This window comes from Crocuta crocuta, unplaced genomic scaffold (genome assembly GCF_008692635.1).
Source record: "Crocuta crocuta isolate KB4526 unplaced genomic scaffold, BGI_CrCroc_1.0 scaffold267, whole genome shotgun sequence".
NCBI lineage: Eukaryota > Metazoa > Chordata > Mammalia > Carnivora > Hyaenidae > Crocuta > Crocuta crocuta.
The window spans coordinates 3,886,793-3,908,196 of record NW_027531899.1 but is presented as its reverse complement, the minus strand read 5'-3'; the positions used below and the strand labels follow the sequence as shown (position 1 = coordinate 3,908,196).

Below are 21,404 nucleotides of genomic sequence, written 5' to 3'. Positions count from 1 at the left end.
GAACCCATGCATCTGCCCCCACTCCATCCAAAACCAAAGAAAGATTTTTGTTGGTTTATTTGAAATGGGGCCTCTTCCTGTAGTTCCCGCCAAGTTACTGGGAAAATAAATAACCCGGGGGTGGGGGGGAGCTGCCTCTGCCCCAGGGTTCCAAGGTCACAGGGTCACAGCTGTCAGGAGGAGGCGGAGAGCCCGGGAATGTGAGCAGTGCAGGCGCCTGGCATCACTTGCTGAGCAGGAGGCTGGTGCGCAGCACGCGGGGCACCCGGCGGATGGTCAGTGAGACGCGCGTGCCACGGACCAGGCTGGCTCCGGGCCGCGCAGACGGGCAGGCAGCAGCGTTGGGCGGCAGGGAGGTGGCGTCCAGCGCGTCTTCTCGGGCAGCTGCGATGCCGTGAAGGAGGCGCGTGTAGGCAGTGCCACGGAGCACCAGGAGGCTGCGCGGTTCCAGCAGCAGTGAGGTGGCCGGCCGGGGTGGGGACCAGGGCTGTAGGATGGGTTGAAGGTCAGTGGGCCCCCCAGAAGTCAAGGGGGGGAGCCGTCAGCAGAGTTTAATGGTCAGGGGGGCGAGGGTGAGCGAGTTCCCAGGGGCAAAGGCTGAGGGACAAGTGTGCTCCCATGGAGAAACTGTGCAGTGGAAATCCTACGGATCCGGTTAGTGGGCGGGAGTGGGGAGCGAGGGCCTCTCTTGAGAGAGGGAGAGTGGCTGCAGATGGGGGTGTCTAAGGGAATTGCGGCTGGAATCTCCAAGGGGCTGGGGCTTAGACACCAGGGATCAGCTGTCCTAGGAAATGGTGGAACTGGACTGAGGGCTTGGCTGAAACTAGGAAGGGGGTGGGTAGTAAGAGTGAGGCAGTGAGGAGCCAGCATGGTCTGGGCCTGTCTGCAGACATCAATCAGGATGCTTGAGGACACCCGCACAGTGGAAGGGGACCGCAGCCTACCCAGGAGCATGTAGGGCTACAAAGGGGCAGCTGGGGTCAGGGTGTCAGGGGAGTTTCTGTGAACCATGAGGTATCAGAAATGCATCACTCAGAGCAAGGTCAGGAGAGCTACTGTTATGAGCAACCCCCACAGAAGGGAGTCAGTATATCCGGGGGGTCCTTGAGCAATGAGTCGTGGGTTGAGGCCCCAAGGAGAATCTGAGGGTATCCTTCGAGGCAAATCTACAGGGACAATCAGGGACATGATGTCAAGGATAATCACAAGTAAACGGTGTTGGGTATCCGAGGATATCAGCGTCTGTTGGGAGCACAGGGAGGTCTTGCATAGGGTATATGGACCTTGGGCTATTGGAACACTCTGAACGTGTGGGGCCTGGGGATCTGTGGGGCGTCGGGACACTCACTTAGCAGGTGAGGCTCCTGAGGTGTCTGTAGATATCATTTCTAGGGGACCCTGCAAATGGATGGGTCTGGAGTCTGGGAGGATGTGGGTGTACTCGATGAGGGGACTGGGGAAGGTGTCTGGGAGAGTATCAGGGGTACCCCGCAAGCAGGAGGGACTGGGGCCTCTTGGAGGATGTGGGATGTCAGAATGCCCACGAGTGGCTGGGGCAGTGTCTCAGGGCCCACCTGCTCTGCAGGGTCATCATCCTTTGGCTGCCGCGGCTCGTAGAGGTCCAGCATGGTGTGGGAGCCCAGGCTGATGGTGCTGACGGTCGGGTAGTAGAGTGGCCCGTCCTCGTGGGGCTGGGGAGTGGGCACCAGGGCTGGACAGGGCAGGGGTCCACACCCCCCCACACACCCTCTGGGGCTCAGGAGGGTGCCCCAGCTTGGGATGAGGTGGTGAATGCCTGGTTGGGGTATGTGGCTGCTTAATGAGCAGAGGTGGGTCAACATGAGGCCCTGCCCCACGGTGGATCAGAAGTCTGGGGGTTGGGGTGAAGGTGTGTGGTTACCATGATGCCCTCCCCAGGCAGATACTGGTTCACAAGGACGTGGTTGGCTGGGAGACCTCCAAAAAGGCTGAGGTCAGATACTTTATCCACGTAGCGCTGGAGCCACAGAGGCAGCCGCTCAGGAACCATCCCCCGGGGATGGGGGAGCCCACCTGGGAGAGGCGAATGGGGTCCTGAGGACACCCAACCAAGGAGCCCTAGCACCTGGAACCCCCATTAGGGATATTTTAGTGGTTGGTAGTACTCTGACCCTTGGGTCAGTCACCCTGTGACTCCGGAGATTACCACCCAATGCTTCCAAGGCTTCCTGACTTCTCCAAACCCCTGGACACTTTGAGATATCCCCAACTCATCAGGAAATTCCTAACCTCTCAGAACCTCCACTCACCCCTTGGAATTCTCCTGGTCCATGGAACCCCTTAAACCCTCAGGACCCACCCTGTGTCTTGACTATCCAACCTGAGTCACCTGCCCCAGCCTATACCCCCAAATCACACATGCCCCCAGGCAGGGACACTTACCCCAGTTCTGTAACTTCCTCCCAGAGAGCTGGGTCCACTTTGGCTTTGGGGCATTGAAGACCTGGGGGCGGGGGGGATCAGTCCTGTTTCAGGACCACCCTCACTGATTCTCCCACCCAGGTCAACATAGGGCCCTCTACTTGGGGGGGTGGGGGGGAATGGGTCATCTCAAAGTCTCTGGGATAGAACATTCCCAGGATTGTGTTGTTTGTCCTCTCCCCTATGTGTACCAGAACTACACAATCGTGGTCTGAATCTACTCTGAGCTCTGGGCTGGACTGGGCTTTTTTAACTCAGCAAACAGCGTACACTCCATAATTTCCTGAATCCTGGGCTATCTTAGCACAGCTTAACTTCTGGAACCTCTTTGCTCCTATCACCTGGGGGAGAAAATGTGCAAAGCTGGGCTATCTCTGCATAGCAGGGAGTACTTTGAAAATGCTCCACTGCTGGGTTTCTGGATGGCTCAATCGGTTAAGTGTCTGGCTCTTGATCTTGGCTCATGTCATGATCTCACAGCTCATGGGACTGAGCCCCGCTTAAGGCTCTGCGCTGAAAGAGCGGAGCCTGTTTGGGATTCTTTCACTCCCTCTCTCTGGCACTCCCCCGCTCACAACTCACTCTCAAAATGAAAGAAAGGAAGGAAGGAAGGAAGGAAGGAAGGAAGGAAGGAAGGAAGGAAGGAAATGAAAGGGAAGGAAGGAAGGAAGGAAATGAAAGGGAAGGAAGGAAGGAAAGAAAGCTCTCCACTGCCAATATCCCAAAGGTCTAGAATGGGCAATCTCCAAGAAGTATGTATTCTACTTGATAATCTCATTCCTTTCACAGTTATGGATGGGGCTGGAATGGGCTATCTCAGCACAAGAATCTGTGTTCTGTAGCTTATTCCTGGGACCCAAACTTGACAATACTAGTTGGGACAGCACAGGGAAGATCTGTGCTGTATGACTAAAGCTCTGAACCTGCCAAGGATCTGAACTTTGTAAATTCTTCTCTCCCCAAACCTTAAGAATAGAATACAGAATACTGGGCTATCTCAGCACAGGTGATCTGAGTTTAATAACCTTATTCCCAAGACTCTGAGTCTATGCTGAGCCCTCTCAGCAGAAGGAAGAATTTACTCTGTAGCATTCTAATGCTTGTTACTGTCTGCACAGAAATCTGAAACTGCAAATTCTTAATTCCCCAAACCTCAAGGGCCTGAACTGGGCTATCTTCAGCACAGAGAGTATGAGGTTTGTAACTTTGTTTCCTGCATAACACATCTGATCTCAGTAACACCTGCTTTGGAGGCTGCACTGGGCTATCCCAGCACTGGGAGTCTGAGCTGCATAAGAACTACCTTTCTAAGAATCAGTTTGGTTTCCTCTAAGCCTCCTGGGAAAAGCTCTGACAGGCTCCAGCAGGTCCTGAGAGAGGAAAAGGGAAGATGAGGGATGGGTGTTGGATGGCACTCTCCTTGCTGCCAGGATCCTTACTGGGGCCTTAGGGACTCACACAGAATCTGGAGATTGGGGAGGGACCTGGGAAGGAGGGAAAAACGAATCAGCAGGGTGTTCAGGTTACCTGTCGAAGCAAATACTCCTCCTCTTCCTTAGAGATGAAGTCAGGGACATAGTAGATTACAGGTGGTGCCTAGGATAGAGATCCCCATGAAGGTGTGGCCCTTCAATCTACACAAGGGCCCTAGTATCACTGAACAGGCCTTCCCTCTGAAGAGTCTCCAGATGTTCTCGGACAGGCCAGGGCCTGAAGTCAAAGGATTAATGCTCATTTTGGGGGCGGGAAGTGGGGGTGAGGGTGGGGCTGTACCCCAAGGGTAAGAATGAATTTGGAGGGAGGAAGCAGTTCAAACTCAAGAGTCGGGCTGGCTATCCCCACCCTATCTCCCACCCTAGAGTCCCCACCTTCACCCTCTGCACCCCAAGTCTGACAACCTGTTCCACCCTGAATGGTTCCAGGGCTGGGACCCTGGCATCCTGATCCTCCATGGACACCATCTCCATGCACCCAGTCCTGTGGGGGAGGGGAGGACACTCTGAAGTCACGAAGCCTCCCACTCTCAGGCTATGATACTATTTTCTGCTTTATCAAGGGCCAGGGCCTCATCTTGCCCCTACAGCTAAACTCACTTGGTTTCAAAAACCTGAGTCCTCAGCCATCTCAAGCGCCACCCGGACATAGTACCCAGAACACTGCCCCAAACTTTATCCACAAAGGCCCACCAAACTACACATTTCTGCCCTCTTAAGCCTCTCACAGAGAACATCCTCTGACCTCCCTGGGAGCCGTTCTCAAGAGTTCCACGCACACCCTCTAGGGCTGCATCCCAAAGCCCCTTCAAACAGTTTGAGACGCCATCAAACTTCAGACTTGCAACCATGAGTCAGGGTCTCTAACAACATTCACAGTCCCCATGCACCCTCCTGCCCCGTCAAGCCCTTTCAGATGCCCCATTCTGAACACCCGCGTGCCCCGAATCTGAGTCTCCTCAGAGAGGTCCACTCTCAGTCTCCTCGGATCCCCCCCTTCCGGACCCCTCCAGACTTCCTCTCCCGAGCGCCCCTTTCCTGTAGCAACCTTGGGCCTTTAGTCCGGAGCCTGACTCCTCTCAAACCTTCTTCCCTACCTGAACCCCTTAAACTCTCCACCCCTTGTCTTCTAGAATTCCACATCTGAGCCTCCCTGGACTACCGTCTGAGCTTCCCGAGAGCCCCATTCACACCCATCTCCGCCCCCAGCCACCCCCAAAACTGACCGTCCGCCAGAGTCCCCCTCCAGTACCCGAATTAAACTACCCCATTCCCTTCCCAGTCACTTCCGCTCCACGTTCCTGACGCAGGTTTTCTCAAACCAACCGGAACTCTCAAAGGTCCTAAGGGTCCGCCTTTCACCCAATCGGCGCTCTCGCCCTCTAGTGCCCCGCCCCTTCACCCTCGTTTATGATAGGCTGCACCTCCTGGCCTCTGAGCCACTGGGGATCCTTCGGAAACGGGTCTTCATATGGTATCGACCAACCAGAGCTCCAGAACCCAACCTGCCCACACTGCGGAGTAGGCACAGATGGGAGGGATAGCCTTGGAAGGGCCCAGGTGGGAGGGGAAGCCGCTGGAAGAGCAGGCTCTCAGAACTTCTCGCACGCTAAATCCTTTCATGCCCCTGCCTCAGGGAGGCTGGATTGAAGGGAGGATTTCCTCCCTCGTCCTTCCCCAGCGAGGGTACGGAGGGAGGCCCACAACTTCCCAAATATTGACCGGACACAGAGAAGCCATAGAAACATCTTTATTGAAGGGGATAGGGGTCATGCTGAGCTCAGGGGCATGCAGTGAAGGGGCAGTCGTGAGCTGTCCTTGGTGGTCAGGGCCCCGGGTCCACCCTGGACCCCCTGGGCCTTCAGGTTCTCCCTCAGGCTGTTGGTCTGGCCCAAGTGCTGTGAGGTCCTTTGGGGCCAGTGATTCAGATTTGGTGTTTTGGACCTGTGACCAGACCGTAGATTGAAATAGGAGTTCCAGGATTTGGGATCCCCTCAAGGCCTTGGGGCCCTACATGTATTAGAGATGGAGGCTTTAGGATGTGGGGTTCCCTTGGGGCTGGGGCTCTTTGCATTTGAGTGTCTTGAGATCCATCAACTCAGGGCATTGAAGTGCTCCGGTTTCCAGGGATGAGAATTCCTGTTTGGGGTCTCCTGGTGCCTATGAATAGGGCTTGAGGTGCCCTGGGAGCCCGGGATGCATATCCTCACTGCAGTCTCCTCCATCCCAGGCACAAGGACCTCCGTGATTGGGATTTCCTGGGGGCTTAGGATTGAATTTTTAAATTTGGGATTCCCTAGGGATTTGGGGATTTCATGATTTGAGGATCACGGTAGTTAGGGCCTTGGGGTTCTCTAGGGGCTGTAGGACTTGGGGACACAGGGGAGTATGGGACATGTACTCTGGGGTTTGGGATCCCGAGAGTCCCAGAATGGGGCCTCTAAATTTTGGGGTCCCCCAAAGGGGGAAGTCATTACTTAAAAAATAGAGAATTTTCTGGGAGCCTGACCAGCACAGGGGCTGTGGGCCGTGTGGGGTGGGCTTCATACAAGGCACTGGGGGTTTCTTGAGGGCGCAGAGGGTAGGAAGACTTAGGGGTCCTGTAATTAGCACTTCCAGGACTGTTTTGGTGTCTGTAAATTGGGGGTGACAGTGGACTGGTTAATGTGGGTCTCTTCTTAAGGGGTAAGAACAAGGGTCTTTGTTAATGTAGGGAGTCTCTGATTGCAATGTGAGCTTTTGGGGTGACCATTGGGGTCACAACATCTTGAGGGGACTGATATTAAATGTAGGTCTGTTACTCTGTTGCTCTGGAGGCATGACCTGTGTTTATTTCAATGGGACTTGATGGAGGAGGAGTCTTTGTTAACGGGGGAGGAGGGTTCTGATCCAGTAATGAATGATTCAGGAATGTTCTGCTCTGGAGCATTATGTAGAGGTCACCATCATTTGAGGTGATGTGGAAATATGTTATTGGGGGTTCTGCTCTGAGGGGCTGGGGATAGGGACTAGCCTGAAGGTGCTACACTCAGGGAATCTCTTTCTGGGTACCTTGGGGTCTGTATTTGGGGGTTATCATGAGGGAATCTGTTAATAATGGGGCCTCAGTGATCCAGGGCTGGCTAATGGGGTCTCTATTCTGGATGTGTTACTGGGAATCTCTATCTCAGGGTGACTCGGGGGCTCCTTGTGTCAGGAGATGCTAGAGGGGACTCTGTCAGGTATCCAGGCCTCTAAGACTGCATCTCCGCCCTCAGCATCCAAGGAAACCAGCAGCAGAAGAGCAACCTGGAAAGAAGAATCATATCCCTCACACCTTGATGCAGGGAACATCTGGATTTGTCACCCCCTCCCCACTCTTCCCCAGGTGTTTGGGATTCGACTTTTCTGGATTCTGCCTCTACCTGCCTGGCTATGCCCTCTCAGACTCCTGTGCAGTGACGGGTGTTCTGCCTCCTCTACTGGCCCTTTAAAGGTGAAAGTCCCCAGAATTCAGTGTGGGACCTCACTCCCTAAAAACTATTTCTGGGTAAGTTGACTAGTAACGAGTTTTCTTAATCTCTATTTCCAGCCCCAGCCAGAAGTCCAGACCCCTGTGTCCAGCAGCCTTGTGTGGCCTCTCTCTAAACATCCCACAGGAGGTGGGCCAAGGGTAGCTACACACCTGGAGATGGAGTTCTCTGATGCGATGTCCTTTGGGGTCCGGACTGTCGTGAAAGTGCGTTTGGGCTGTGTCACTGAAGGAGAGAGCAAGGTCTCAGGTGAGAGGATGACAGACCCTCATTACCCAACCAGATTCCTTGTCATTAATACTTGTCCATGTCCCCAGTACCCACCTCGACCCCACATTCCAATACCCATCTGGGCCTCCTGTCAATAATATTCCCTGTGTCCCCCAATACCCACTCATGTCCCCAGTGCCCGCCCAGAGCCCGATTGTTGTTAATATCACCATACCGCATAGCACCCATCCTTTTCGGGATCCTGTCTCATCATTTTCCTGGACCCTGTGTCCCCTGGTAAATACTGGAGATTCTGCCACCAGCATATTCCTGAGAACCCATGACCCTCCTATCCCCCAAACTTCCACTCCTCCTCTACCTCTTACACCCCAGCCCCAACTCACTTGTCACTTGATGCACTTTTTTGGCTCCCACATTGTCCCCAGGGGGGTCAGTGGATCCACCAATCCTGGGGAGAAATGAGAGGAGTAGGAGTCAGAGTCACAAGAGGTCAGCGGAGCTGAACCCATAGGGCCTACGCAGAAAGGGCTAGGGTGTGGAGGTGGGTATCCACACTGTCCTGCTGGTCCAAGAGGAAGAGACATCTGACAGGGGAAATCAGGGTTCTGGGAGGTACCCTGGGTTGGGGTTAGAGTTTGGGCTCACCTCTGAATTCGGGATGCTGGTGCAAAGACTCCATGCCGCGGGGGGCAGGTGAAGTACCGGACACCGAAGACAGAGCCATCATGCTTTCCAGTGGGCTGGTCTAGCTCAATGCCATACCAGTAACCTGCAGCAGTGGGGTGTCAGGATGCCTCAAGGCCCTGCCTGCCTGCCCCCACCCCACCCCCCAGATCACTGTCCTCACCTGGGGCAAAGTCTGTCTTCCCGTAGAAGCGCACAACCCCTTGCTTCTGGCCAGCAACAAGGACTTGGTCTCCCACCTCAGCCTTGGCTCCCTCTCGCTGCTGAAGGCTCCCCAGAGATGGGGATGACGGGGGCTTCTTCTTGCCTGGGGTAAAGGGGGAGGGAGTGGGGTCCCCAGATGCCAGCCATGGGGACCCCATGCCGCGCAAAAAGACCCAAGGTAGAAACTCTGTTGTGGCTCCAATCAGGAACTCTAGAGCCTTCCCCAGAACTGGGGAGCTTTGGGCTTGAAAGGCAACCATCTCAACTGTGAGAAACCAGGGAGTGGGGGGAGAGTGGTTAGACCTGAGGGTCAAGAACCTGGAGAACCCCAAGATCCTTTCTCAAAGCTGAGGTTATTGGGGCCAAAGAAAAAACCAAGTCACAGAAGTAAGGAGCCCAGAAATTACCTTTTTAAGATGAAGGGGGGGGGGTGCCTTCGTGGTTCAGTCAGTTAAGCGTTTGACTCTTGATTTTGGCTCAGGTCATGATCTCAGGGTTATGAGATCAAGCTCTGCATCAGGCTCTGCATGGAGCCTGCTTGGGATTCTTTCTCCCCCTCTCTCTGCCCCTCACCTGTGCATGTGTGTGCCCAGTCTCTCTCTCTCTCTCTCTCTCTCTCAGAATAAATACACATTTAAAAATAAATAAATAAAATGAAGGAAAGAGTTGGGTGTGAAGATAAATCAAGTCACTAGAGCCAGAAACCTCATAGTTTCTTCCCTGAAACTCTTGGGGCCTGATGGGAAACTAAGTCATAGAAAGCAGAGAACCCCCGAATCCTTTCAAGAATCTAAAAGGGTGGGGGGCCAGTACTAAGTCAAAGGAGAAACAGAACCATAGAAGTGAAGAACTCAGAGATCATCTTCTAAAACAAGAGTTTGGGCCTGAGGAGAAACTGAGTCTCTGAAGCTGGGCTACCCACAGAATATCCTCAAACTGGTTCTCCTCCTCACCCAGAAGGTTCCCCCTCTGACCTTTGTGTTCTCTGCGGCCTTTCCCAGTGACACGGGAAAAGTCCATCCGAGGAGTCCGAGGTGTGGAGGTGACGGACGACGGGGGTGCATCCACTACTTTGGAGATCTTGGACACAGAAGCAAAGAGGCCTGGGGGGACAGAACGTGGGCTGGGAGTTGTCCAAGCTTCTGCCCTCTGCCCGGTCATCATCTCCCTACCCCCATTACCCAGTCAGCAGCATCAGAACTACTGAGCGGACCCCACCACCACCCCATTTGAGCCCCAGGTGGGACTGACCCTGCTTGGGAGGGCAGATGAAGTACCGGACGCCCCCAACACTGCCATCATTCTTGCCCTCAGGTTCATCCAGCTCCACGCCCACCCACTGGCCACTGGCGAACTCCGTGGTCCCGCAGAACCGAAGTGTGCCCGTCTGAGGAAACAAGGGAGGATATGGTTTGGCGGGGGGTGGTCCCTGGGGGGCCATGACAGATCACTGGCACACAGGCAGCATGGTGAGCAGATGAAGGAGCCCTAAGCTCAAGTCTGTTTGGACATTACCATTTATTGGGTATATGACTTAACATCACTGTGTGTCGGTGTCCTCATCTATGAAACGGGAACAGAAATCACACCTACCTCCTAGAATGGTCATAGAGCTTCCCTGTCCAATGCAATAAACAGCCATTAGCCACATATAACAATTTAAATTAACTGAAATTAAAATTAAGTTTAGTTTTCCTGGTTGCACTAGCCACACTTCAAGTGCTCAGTAGCCACATGTGGCTTATGGCTACTTTACTGGACAATACAGCCACAGAATATTTCCATCATCACAGAAAGGTCTACTCAGAACAGAGCCTGGTGCTGAGTGAGGGATCAGTGAGTGCTGACTATTACTGTCTTGCAACTTCGGTACAATGACCCCCTAGGCCACAGTTTCAACTGCAAAATGGAGAGAACAATGCACCTCATAGCCTGACTGTCTGGTTGAAACATCTGTAATATATGTAAATTTATTTAGTGGTAGTGAACCCTCAGTGGCTATTATCATCACGTGAGGCTGCTTCACTCTCAAAGTTCTGGTTCCCTGTCTATCAAATGGGCAAATTAATAGTGCCTATTTTGGAGGATTGGTGTGGGGATCAGAATATGCCTGGCACACAGACAGTACTTGGAATGCATCAAGCCTTATTCTAAGGGCTTTACAGATTTTAATTAATTTAATCCTCATACAACCTGAGGTGGGTGCTATTATTAGCTCTATTTTACAGATGAAGAAACTGGTACTCAGAGAGGTGGAATCAGTGGCCCCAGGCCCCACAGCTGGAAAGCAGTAAAGCTGAGGTTTGCCTGAGCTCCTAACCACCATGCTAAGCTGCTTCTCTAAGAGGCAGACTGTCATTATGGTTCTTCTCTTCAGACAAAAGGTTTCACCTCTCTGAGCCTCCTACAGTCTTCTGGGTTGTAAAATGGGAAGAGTCAACCCATTCTGCTTTCAGAATTGTCACATGGATTTGACAAGATCAAGCACAGAAAGCTTTACAGGTGGAGGTGATGCATACAAAATTCTTGATTAGGAAACACAATGTGACTTTTACTAAATTCAAATTCCTTCCAGTGGCCTACAAGTCTGGTACAATCCAGCCCCCTGCTGACCTCTCCCCTTCACCCTCCAGTTACGCTACCTCTTCCCTCCTCTTGGCCTCTGTGCCTGCTGTCTCTTCTGTCTCCGTATTGTTGCGTGTGAACTCCTCCCCCTCTCAGCTCAGATATCAGCTCCTCATAGAAGCCTTTGGAACACCCAGCTAAATTTGCATTTGGCCTCAGCCAGGGGCGATTTTACTAAATCCAAACTTTTTGTTTTTAAGTTGAAACAAATTTTTTTAAAGTAATCTCAGTGTCCAATGTGGTGCTCATACTCATGACCCCAAGATCAAGAGTCACATGCTCTACTGACTGAGCCAACCAGACACCCCTAAATCCAAGCATTTAATGGTTTTCAAAGCCCCTGTTGCTACCAGAAATTATCTTAACTATGGATTTACTTTATTGGCTGTCTCTCATGAGAAAAGAAGCTCCATAAGAGTGGGTCTGGGCTCACACAGCCCTTTATTCCCAAGGACGGGCTGGGTCTGCATAGAGACTGAGGGACACCAGATAAATAAATCAGAGTTGGAATACCTGGATAAACGAAGATTCTCTCTGCTCTCTGGGCCTTTATACCTGCTCCCTCTATGTGGGATCCCTTCTCCTTTTCCTTTCCTGGCTCATTTCTCTTTATCTTGAAGTGGGTGCCTCCATCCCATCACACCCCTGATTGTTCTGACCTGTCCTTTTTTCCCAGTCAAAGTACTAATCCCTCTGGGAGCCGAGGTGGGCCCTGACTGGGGACCACAAGGCCCAGGGCAACTCACAGGTGCAGAGCTGCATTGATCACTCTGCTTGTGCGTCCTCATGACAGCCACGACTGTTCTGGGCTGTCACTGTCAGCTGACAGATCTGTCGTCCTTCCCTGGACTGAGAGCTCAGCCCAGGGTGGGGCACAAAGGAAGCACTCACAGAATGGCTGTTAGATGAAACAAATACTGTAGGAATGATTTGGGGGGGAGGGGTGGACAAAGGGGAGGGTCTACACTCTGTCCAAAGACCCAGCTCTGAGGCATGAGGGCTGAGTCCTGCTCTCCCCACCTTTCCCCAGGCCCTGACCTTCTGGCCATCCAGCAGCACACGGTCTCCCAGACGCAGGCCCAGCGCGCTGAGCATGAGATTGCCTGGGACGTTGTCATAGTTGGGTAGTGTGACCTTGGGGAGGGCACAGGAGAGTGGCACAGCCTCCTCCAGCAGTGTTCGCAGCTCCTTGGCCACCAGCGCTGCCTCTGCCTTGTCCAGGGACATGTCCATGGGGTCTGGGACCACCTCTGCTGGCACCTGTCCCTTCCGGTTCTGGGGGCCAATGGGAAAAAAGGAAGTGAGGATTCAGTGGCACAGGCTGTACCTCCATCGAGCCCATGCTCCTAGAGACCACTAGTCTGGGTAAAAACAAGGCAGATGTAGGCCATCCCCTAGGCCAACATGGGAATAAGAAGGGGTGAAGCATTAAGTTGTAGACCGCATCCCCAGGGAAGTCCACCCTCAACCACAGGCTGGGGACTTCAAGTAACTGAAGGTAGAACTAAGGGTGGAGTGACAGGGAATGAAGGTCACACTTCAGTCTGTAGGTCATGCACTCAGGGAGGCCATGCCCCCAATGATCCCAAGCCTGGAATGAGACCACGTGAGGAACGAACACTGAAAATGGTCTCCTGTGGTACTGGGTCAGGGGTCCAACTGGGCCAATGGGGAAGGAGGAGAGGCAGGGATTCAGGAACACAGGCCATGTTTCCCCAGGATATCTGGGCCTGGAATAATGCAGAGTAGTTGGTGTTGGAAATGGATGGTTTGGAGGTCAAAGATCATACTGAGGGCTTATGGGCAGACCCAACCTTCTCATTCACAGAGAGTCTCAACTTTCTTCATGATCTTGAAATACTGTCTACATACAGCCCCAGGGTCAGCCAAGATTGAAAGAAGATATTCTTTGCTGGGTAACCCGGGACAAATCACTTACTCTCTCTGCCTCAGTTTCTCTACTAGGGCTCATAATACAGTTCACCTGACATATCATGAGCACGAAGCAAATACTGGCTATCATTTCACTTATTGAATGTATGATAGACGATTTTTGTAATGAACTTCTAGAAACGCAAGTGGTTCTGGCCTCCCTTCGTCCTCTGCTGCCTGGGAAAGGGGGTGGGGAAGGAAGGAGAAGGAAGATAATGGGGGCTGGGACAGGGATGCAGTACCCGTAGTGCTGGGTTGGCACCATGCTCCAGCAAACACTTGGCTGCGCCCAGGCACAGGTTGGAGGCAGCAATGTGCAGGGCCGAGCCGTGGTTGAAGTCACTGCATGTGGAGTTCACCACTGGGGTGNACTCCTGTGCAGAGCCCCGCCCCTCCCTTCCAGGCCCCACCCCTCCAGACGGGGTCCTGTCCAGCCCTGGGGATGGATGGGTCATGGATATCTGGACCCTGTCTCTCGCAACTCTTACCTCCACCCTACCACCATCGTCTCTCCTTCCCAGGCCAGACCTCAGTTCTGCCCCATCACTCAGCTTCCCTGCCTTCTCTACTCCATGTCTCCTGTCTCCCAGCAGACCTCCTCCCCGCCCCCAACACACACCAGAAGCACCCTCCTCCTGCTTACAGCCTCCATCTTATCCTGGATCCCATCCCCTCCCAGCCCAGACCCTCCCGCTCACCTCTTGGCCGGGCGCCCTTCAGCAACACGCGCACGAGGTCGGGGACATCGAAGTAGGCAGCATAGTGAAGCGCATTCATGTTGGTCCAGCGGCTGCGCAGTGTTACATCTGCGCCCAGCGCCAGCAGCTGCTGCGAAAGGCGCACAGCCGCCGCGGGGTCCCCTACGGGACAGCCCAGGTCAGCTTGTGTCTCCTCCTCCAAAGGCTGAGCCCAGGGCATGGGGAAGCTCTAGGACTCAGAGACTGTGCTTTGGGATCTTAGGCTGCGGGTTCATGGTGGGGATCCGAGGGCCAGGATTCTGGGTGGTTTTGAGGGTGTCATGTCTGGGGGCCTAGGTTTGGGGGCTCGTGGTTTGGGGGTTTAGACCTTACCAACTCCATGGGCTCCAGCCTTGCACGCATAGTGGAGCAGTGTCATGTCGGTCAGCCCATCCCGATCATTCACGTGACAGCCTCGACGCAGAATCTGGAAGTGCCAGGGAACCAGGGAGGTTTACCCAAATGTATGAGGGACCCCAGCCTCTCTCTCCCTGGCTTCCCGAGCATCTTACCTCATTGCCGATGACATCGATCTTGTGCTGGACTTGGGGCACCCACTGGCGCACGATGGCGAACAGCTCAGGGATGGTGGTCTGCGGGTCAAAAAGAATCTCCTGGCACGCCGGGTCATTGGGGTCGAAGAACGTGAAGGCTAGGGCAGTGAGAGGTTCAAAGTCACCCCAGGCAAGCTGACACCCTCTTTCCATCCTGAGGCAGGGCCGCTCTAGGCCTTTGCCTTTAAGACCCTCTAATGCATGGTCTCAGACCATGTGGTGCGTGGGCTACAGGCATTTTCCGTTGGCTAGCATGAGGTTTCAAAATCCAGAGGTTTCACAGAAAACTCTGGATGCCCCATGTGTCTTGAAAAGTTGGAAGATCTGGCAATCCCACAGAGCAGCAAAGTTCACCCCTAGAAACAAGAGTGTGGAGGGAGTGCAGGACCTTGAGTCAGCACATCCCCTGGGAGGAGGGAGGTTGGCACTGCCCTGGCACACTGTCGCCCTGGCAGAGCATGGGCACAGTCTGGCTAAATCTCAAGTAGAAACCAAAAACCAGAAAACTTAGTTTTTCAGAAAAATCTCCCCAATATTTCAAATACCATGCAGTACACATAAAACGTACCCACCGGCAGGACCAAACCTGTGGTCAGCCAGGGCAGTGCCCAGAGGAACTTCCATCTCCCCCATTAGGCCCTGACGTGTGTTGCTTTCTGTGGTACTGCCAACACCCAGCACAGGGCCTGGCACAGGGCAGGAGCTCCGTGCATACTGAGTGAGTGAGTAAATGAACATCCAGATGATACACAGCCCTGGAAAGTGCCACACAGACAGCGCCAACAGGAATCAGCCTGCATGTTCCTCTTTAAGCCCCGGTCCTGGCGCACGCAGCCCTCCTTGGCTCAGACCCTGCCCTGGCTCCCGACACACTCAAAGCACTGACCAGTGCTCCCCTACAGCCCATGGGCCTTGCACAAACTGCAGGCCAGTGTGTTCTCTGCCCTCTCCCCCTCACTCGTCCCACCCAGCCACACTGGCTCCTTCTGTCCTTCCAACACGACAGGCAAATTCCGGTCTTGGGCACTTTGCGCTGGCCTCTTTCCTTGCCCGGGACAGTCTTCCCTCAAGCCTTCTCAAGGCATTGCAGGGTTTACTCAAATGTCACTCCTGCAGAGAGGACTCCCCAGACCACTCTGTGTGCATCAGCACCTCCGCCCTTCTCCCGCCCGTTTGTACTGCTCTAATCACAGCACCTACCACTACCGAACATTAACTTGTTTACTCCTTCTTCCTTCCCTTTCTCTTTCCCTCTTTTCCTGTCTCCCTCGTCTCCCTCGCTAGAATGTAAGCACTGTGTTTCTGTGCTGCCTTGTTCATCTCCTTTTCCCCAAGGCCCGGCACGGCAGCTGGCATGCAGTAGGTCATCAATCTACCTACAATCTCTGCGGAATTAATTGTACAACTTTAATTCACAAGTACACACGTTCTTCTCAGTCCATCTGAGCCCTCTCTCGGTCCTAGACCACATTTCCAGATTCCTTCCTGTTCTGTGGTCAAACCCTCCTTGTTCTATAAGCCAGATTCTGAGGGAGGTGAGGGTCGGGCACAGGGCGCAGCCTACACCCTCTGACTTCCCACCGGGCTACAGGCCCCAGCCACGTCTAGCCACGCTTCCAAAGGAGATTTTCCAGTTCCCTGGGGTGGATTCGTCACCCCGGACACCCAGATAGTGTTCTTATTTTTCTGTCAGACTGAGGTCAATTTCTAGCGTCTCTGACCCACCTCTAGTGGGTGATATGGCCACAGATGCCACCCCTTCTGCCCTATTCTAGTGGTGCCTACTCTTTGAACATGGTGCCTACTTTGTCAACTTACAGCTGCGGGGGATTCCCAGACAACATCTTCTAAAAGCCTCCTCTACCCTCTCTATCCAGTAGCCAGAGGGAGCTTTTAAAAATATAAATCAGATCTGCCACTCCTCTGCTTTTAAGTATCTCCCTACCAACTGCTCTCTCCCCATCACACTTACCTAAAGTCGCAGTGGCGGCTAAGGCCCTCCCAGATCTAGTCATTGCCAAACTCTCACCTCGACTCCCATCACTCCCTTACTACAGCTTCAGGATTGCCGTTTGTTCCTGCCTCAGGGCTTTTGCACTTGCTGCTCACAGCCCAGAACTATCTTTCTCCAGTTCTCCTATGGCTGATTCCTTCTCATCCTCTGGGTCTCAGCCTAAATGCTGCCTTGCCAGAAAGACCCACTCTGACTACTCCGTCTCAAGGTGCTGCCCCCTGGCACCCCTCTTACATGTCTAACCTTTATTTCTTTCATAGCACGTATCTGATTTACCTATTACTTGCTCCCTCCTGAGAGCAGGGATCATGCCTGGATCACTCACCATTAATGGAAGATGATAAAGATCACCCAACATAAGGCTTATCACAGACTAGTTGCAACGGATAAATATGCTTGGTGAATGATTAGACACTTTCAGTTTCTCCAAGAAAACACCCTCTCAGCTCCACACCGTCCTACCTTGGAGACTTTACTCCTGCAGTTCTCTCTCTGGGTACCCCTTCCCTTGCCCCTTCCCTTGTTAAACCCCAACTCATCCTTGGGTCTCCCTCAAATGTTACCCCTCATAGAAACCATGTCTTAAAAAGCTCTTGCAGCATCCCATTCTTGGCAAACAAAATTCTCATCATGTCTTGTAATTATATATTTATATTACATTATGCTTATCTGTGTGGTTGTCATCGAGGCCTGTAAATTCTCTCAGGGCAACGACTGTGTCTGTCTGGCTACATGCTTTGCGCCCAGCTCCTAACATAGAGCCAGGTCCACCACAGGCTTTCAGTAAGTGTTTGCTGAATGACTAAATGATTGAACGATGTGTCATGAATCAAAGATTAGGATTATTCATTCCAGTTCCGTTCTCCAATGGGTGAATGAATAAATTAACAAAAGGGGGATGCAAGGGCCACGACTCCCCCAGACCACTTTCAAATCACCCAGAATCACCCCACCATCACCACCAGCAGAGCTCAGCCCAACCTCTCTGGCCACCCAAGGCTTCAAACCAAATTGCAGGGTGGGGAGGGTGGTTACCGTAGTCCTTAGGGAGGGGGGCAGGTGCCGAGGGGTGCACAACAGGCTTCTGCCGGCGCTCCTGGGTGGGGCTGGGGGCCTCAGGGACCAACTCATCCTCTTCCTCCTCTTCTTCTTCCTCCCCCCGTAGTGGTGGGGCCATCGGAGCGGGATCTGTCTTAGTCATGGTCTTCAGTGGCCCTCCGGGGGGCAGGTGCAGAGTTGGGGGCGGCTTTCAGGCCAATCCTGGAGACAGAGGCCAGTTAGAGAGGGTCCCCGACAGGGTCCAGGGTCTGAGCCCCCAGAAGCTCCAAGGCCCCCCGTGACTCCCACACCGCCAGCTCTGGATTTTGGGCAACCGTAGAAACGACCATCACCCGTCAGAGGACCCTGGTATGCGGGCCCAGCGCCTAGCATTTCCCGCAGGTCCAGCCCCCCATTCTTCTCCTCCCGCGTCAGTCCCCTCAGTCTAGGCCGCCCCCTCCCCGGGTTTGTTTATCTCGGGATGCAGGATGCTTCGCCCCTCCCCTTCTCCGCGGGCCTTCCCTCTACCCATCTTACCTCTGACGAATGGGGCTGGGGACCAAAGCTGAGACTGGGGAGACTGGAGTAATGGGGTGTCAGTGTCGGGGGAACTGATGGGGGAGGAGAGGGAGACAGAAGGGGACGAGGCCCAGACGCCGACAGGGGATGGGGGTGGAGAAGGAGGGGCGCTGACGGCGCATGCGCAGTGATACCCCCAACCAGGCGCGGGGGCGGAGATACTGGGAGGCTCCTGGCTTTGATGAAAAGGCTTGGGGCAACGTCGTCGTGCAAGGAATAGACCCGGAGGGTGGAGAGAGAAAGAAGAGATGGCCACGAAAAAGGATGTGAGACATCCAAACAGAAAGAGATGAAGCAGAGACAAGGGCAAGGAGAGGGATGGGAAAGCGAGTACAGTTCTTTTTTGTCCCTACCCCTGGGATAGAGCCTTCCCGCAGGCCCACAAACCAGGCCAGTTAGGGCAGGGGTCTCAGTGTAGTGTGGTTTCCAGTGTTTTCTTCTCTCTGAGATCTCAGACCTGACCCCTTCTCCATGCTCATCGCATATGGGGAAGGGGTGTCTCAGAGGGATGATTTTGTAGACTCCTTCCATCATCGAGGGTCATTAGTCACTGTGGTTATCATCACACAGTGCTCAGAGAGCACTTACCAGGTTCAGAGAGGTTAAGCTACTTGCCCAAGGGCACATAGCAAGCAGATGATGGAGCTAAGACTTGAAACCAGACAGCCTGGCTGGAGAGTCTGGGCTCCTCATCACCGTGCTACATATGGCTGTGGCAGTGTGTAGGGCCAGATCTGCCAATGAACCCCTCCAGCCCTCTCAGAACCTCTATCTCCCCTTAGGGAAAGACCTCCTGGAGCCAGCTCAGGGTCCAAGCCTTCCTGGCTCCATCACCTTGGTTTGGCTGTCACTCCTGCCTGGTGGCCAGAGCTGGCACTGCCCACCACTCCATCCCAAAGAGGACTGGGCTACTGTGCCTCCCACCTTTTATCCTTCTAATGGGCAGGGCTAGTAGTTCCATCTCCAAACTATTCCCTGAATTTCATCCCTCACCCCCCAACCAGGCCCTCATCTTGTCCTTCATCCTCTCCCACCTGGACTATGTTCTCCCTGCTCCTCCCTTTCCCTACAACCTGCTCCCTATAATGCAGCCACAGGGACCTAACATATCACAGCAGGGCCCTCCTCCACTCAGAGACATCTGCTTGATGCACCTCACTCCAGATAAAAGCTAGTGTTCTCAACCACAGCTCACAAGGCCCTAGGTGGACTTTCCCCGATCATCTCTCCAGCCACTCCAACTGCCCCTCTCCCCCGCATTCACTGCCCACCACAATGGCTTCCTTGCTCCCTCTCAGCCCAGGACCTTTGCACTGGCCGTTCCTTCTGCTTAGAATGCTCCTCCCCCAGATGCTTGGTTTCCTCTCTCCTCTAGTTTAGGATTTTATTTATTGGTGCCTTTTCAGTGAGACCCTCTCCGCTCTAAAATTGCACCCCCCACACATATTCCCTTCCCTGCTTCCGTTTTTGCCATAGCAACACTGCCCTCCTCCAGCTGACACCTTAGATGTTGGCCACTTGCAGGGGCTGCGCTGCTCTCTGGAACATTCAGTCCGCGTGCCTTCCAGGCCGGCTCCTTTCTCATCCAGGTCTCTGCTCAAACGTTGTCTCCTTAGAGAGCCCTCTTCTCAACCCATCCGCCACTCCCACCCCATTACATTTTCGTTTAGTCTTTACAGAGTTTATTACCATCTGAAATTATCTTGTTTATTAGTTGACTGGCTTATAGTCTACTCAAGCAGAATAGAAGCACCATGAGGGCAGGACTTTGTCAGCTGTGTTCACTGCTGTGCATCCAGCTCAGCATCAGGCTTCGCAAAGGGTATGAGGGCTCTTCAGAACCAGGTACAATTCTCCCCAAATAAACAACTCTTGTTCTGCTCTGAGACTGTTTTACTGACTGCAAAGGTTCAAACTAGGGATGGCAGGGACCTGGCACCAAGGGGAAGAGTGGCTGATGGGGCTTGGGCCTAGGTCAGCCCCAAGGTTCAAGGGGTCCCTTAGGAGGGGGTACTTGGAGCCAGACCCTTGAGGGAGGTGCAATGGCCTAGGCATGGATGGTGGGCTAGGAACACAGGAACGAGTATGATGAGTCTCTCTTCCTCTGTCTTCTGTCATCTGTCCTGCAACATGATCTATCCCAGTCCTTATGCACTGGGGGTCTGAGTGTCCAGGAGCTCAGGCTTGGCATCCAGTGTGACAGATACAGGACTCTGGGCAAGGAACACAGCTGTGTCAGGCCCTCCACAGATAATGGGATTCCTCAGGTCCAGGGAGCCGGGCATTCCCAGACAAGGAAGTGACAGAGCTGGAGAACACAGGGGAATGAGGGGAGGGAAGGAGAGGGGAAAGGAAGGAGAAGGGGGAAGAAATGGTGAGGACCAGGGAGGGTGACGTGGGAGGGGGTATCAAGGAACACAGAGAGATGTAGGTAGAGATTTGTGGGGAGACAGGGAAACAGATGTGAGGCCAGAGAGACATTCATGGGGGAATAAAGAGATATGGGGAAACAGAGGGAAATGTTGGGGGGGCATTGAGAGACAGATATGGGGATAGGCAAAACACAGGGGAAGACAGAGAGAGACAGAGATGGGGGACACAGAAAGATGCAGATAAAGAAAGACGTGGGGAAATGGAGAAACAGATAGGAGGGCAGAGAGATGGGGCAGCAGAAACATAAAGATGAATTGGAGGGGGCGTGTGAGGAGGAGATTGAGAGACAGGGATTGAATGGGGGCAGGGGAGGCAGAGAGACACTGTCAGCCCAGGGACTGTGGCAGGCTTCCTGAAGAATCCCAGACCTGAATTTGAGCTCTGTCCCTACTCTTTGTCTGTCCCTCTCGTGCCCCAGCATGGTTAGGCCACAGTCTCAAACACGAAGGAAGCCTCCAGGGGCAGCCACGCCTCAGTTCTAGCTGACTGCTCCTATCTGAGAACACGAACCCAGTGCTGCTATATCTGCTGAGCCTTTAGGAAAGAACAACAATTATTTTAAAGCACCACCGACCAGAAAACATTGTTATATGTTAGCTATGTCCAATCAACTGGCCATCAGGCAGACACCTTAGCCACAGAGCTACTCTGGGGGCTCCTTTCTGAAACCTCTTCCTATCTCTTGCCCAGGCAGGGCTGAGAGCCTGAGGACCTCAAAGTTGGTCATGGGGTTTGAAGCAGGGAAAAGGCCTGGTCAACTTTGACTTCTAAAGACACGATGCCCTCTTCCAACATCCAGTAGTAAACTATAGGAGCAAAGGGGGCCTTTAGATGGGGCTCAGGAGACCAAACTCACGCTCTACAGGGGCCAGTCAGGAGCTCTCTCACAGTTTGAATCGAGGTTATGC

The 21,404-nt window shown here is 53.5% G+C and overlaps 2 protein-coding genes across 6 annotated transcripts; both read right to left on the bottom strand.

Annotated features, from left to right (window-relative positions):
* Nucleotides 1-39: 39 nt before the first annotated feature.
* ALKBH6 (alkB homolog 6) lies at nt 40-5,255 on the bottom strand. Of its 5 annotated transcripts, none has more exons than XM_077773802.1 (7): nt 5,206-5,255; nt 4,359-4,437; nt 3,988-4,056; nt 2,422-2,482; nt 1,901-2,052; nt 1,575-1,691; nt 40-487 (listed from the first exon to the last, which is right to left on the bottom strand). In XM_077773802.1, the coding sequence occupies exons 2-7, from the start codon at nt 4,425-4,427 to the stop codon at nt 224-226; spliced, it is 732 nt and encodes a 243-aa protein (XP_077629928.1). In that variant the 5' UTR covers nt 4,428-4,437; nt 5,206-5,255; the 3' UTR covers nt 40-223. The 5 variants fall into 5 exon arrangements, with proteins under 5 accessions (XP_077629928.1, XP_077629927.1, XP_077629929.1 ...); XM_077773801.1 differs by having other exon boundaries at nt 5,180-5,243; XM_077773803.1 differs by lacking the exon at nt 5,206-5,255 and adding an exon at nt 5,051-5,097.
* A 432-nt stretch (nt 5,256-5,687) lies between these two features.
* CLIP3 (CAP-Gly domain containing linker protein 3) lies at nt 5,688-18,144 on the bottom strand. The gene is made up of 14 exons (XM_077773746.1): nt 18,022-18,144; nt 17,482-17,706; nt 14,391-14,530; nt 14,212-14,305; nt 13,840-14,001; nt 13,384-13,502; nt 12,248-12,484; nt 9,836-9,971; nt 9,559-9,687; nt 8,544-8,687; nt 8,342-8,465; nt 8,080-8,144; nt 7,618-7,690; nt 5,688-7,241 (listed from the first exon to the last, which is right to left on the bottom strand). The coding sequence occupies exons 2-14, from the start codon at nt 17,645-17,647 to the stop codon at nt 7,187-7,189; spliced, it is 1,644 nt and encodes a 547-aa protein (XP_077629872.1). The 5' UTR covers nt 17,648-17,706; nt 18,022-18,144; the 3' UTR covers nt 5,688-7,186.
* Nucleotides 18,145-21,404: the final 3,260 nt, after the last annotated feature.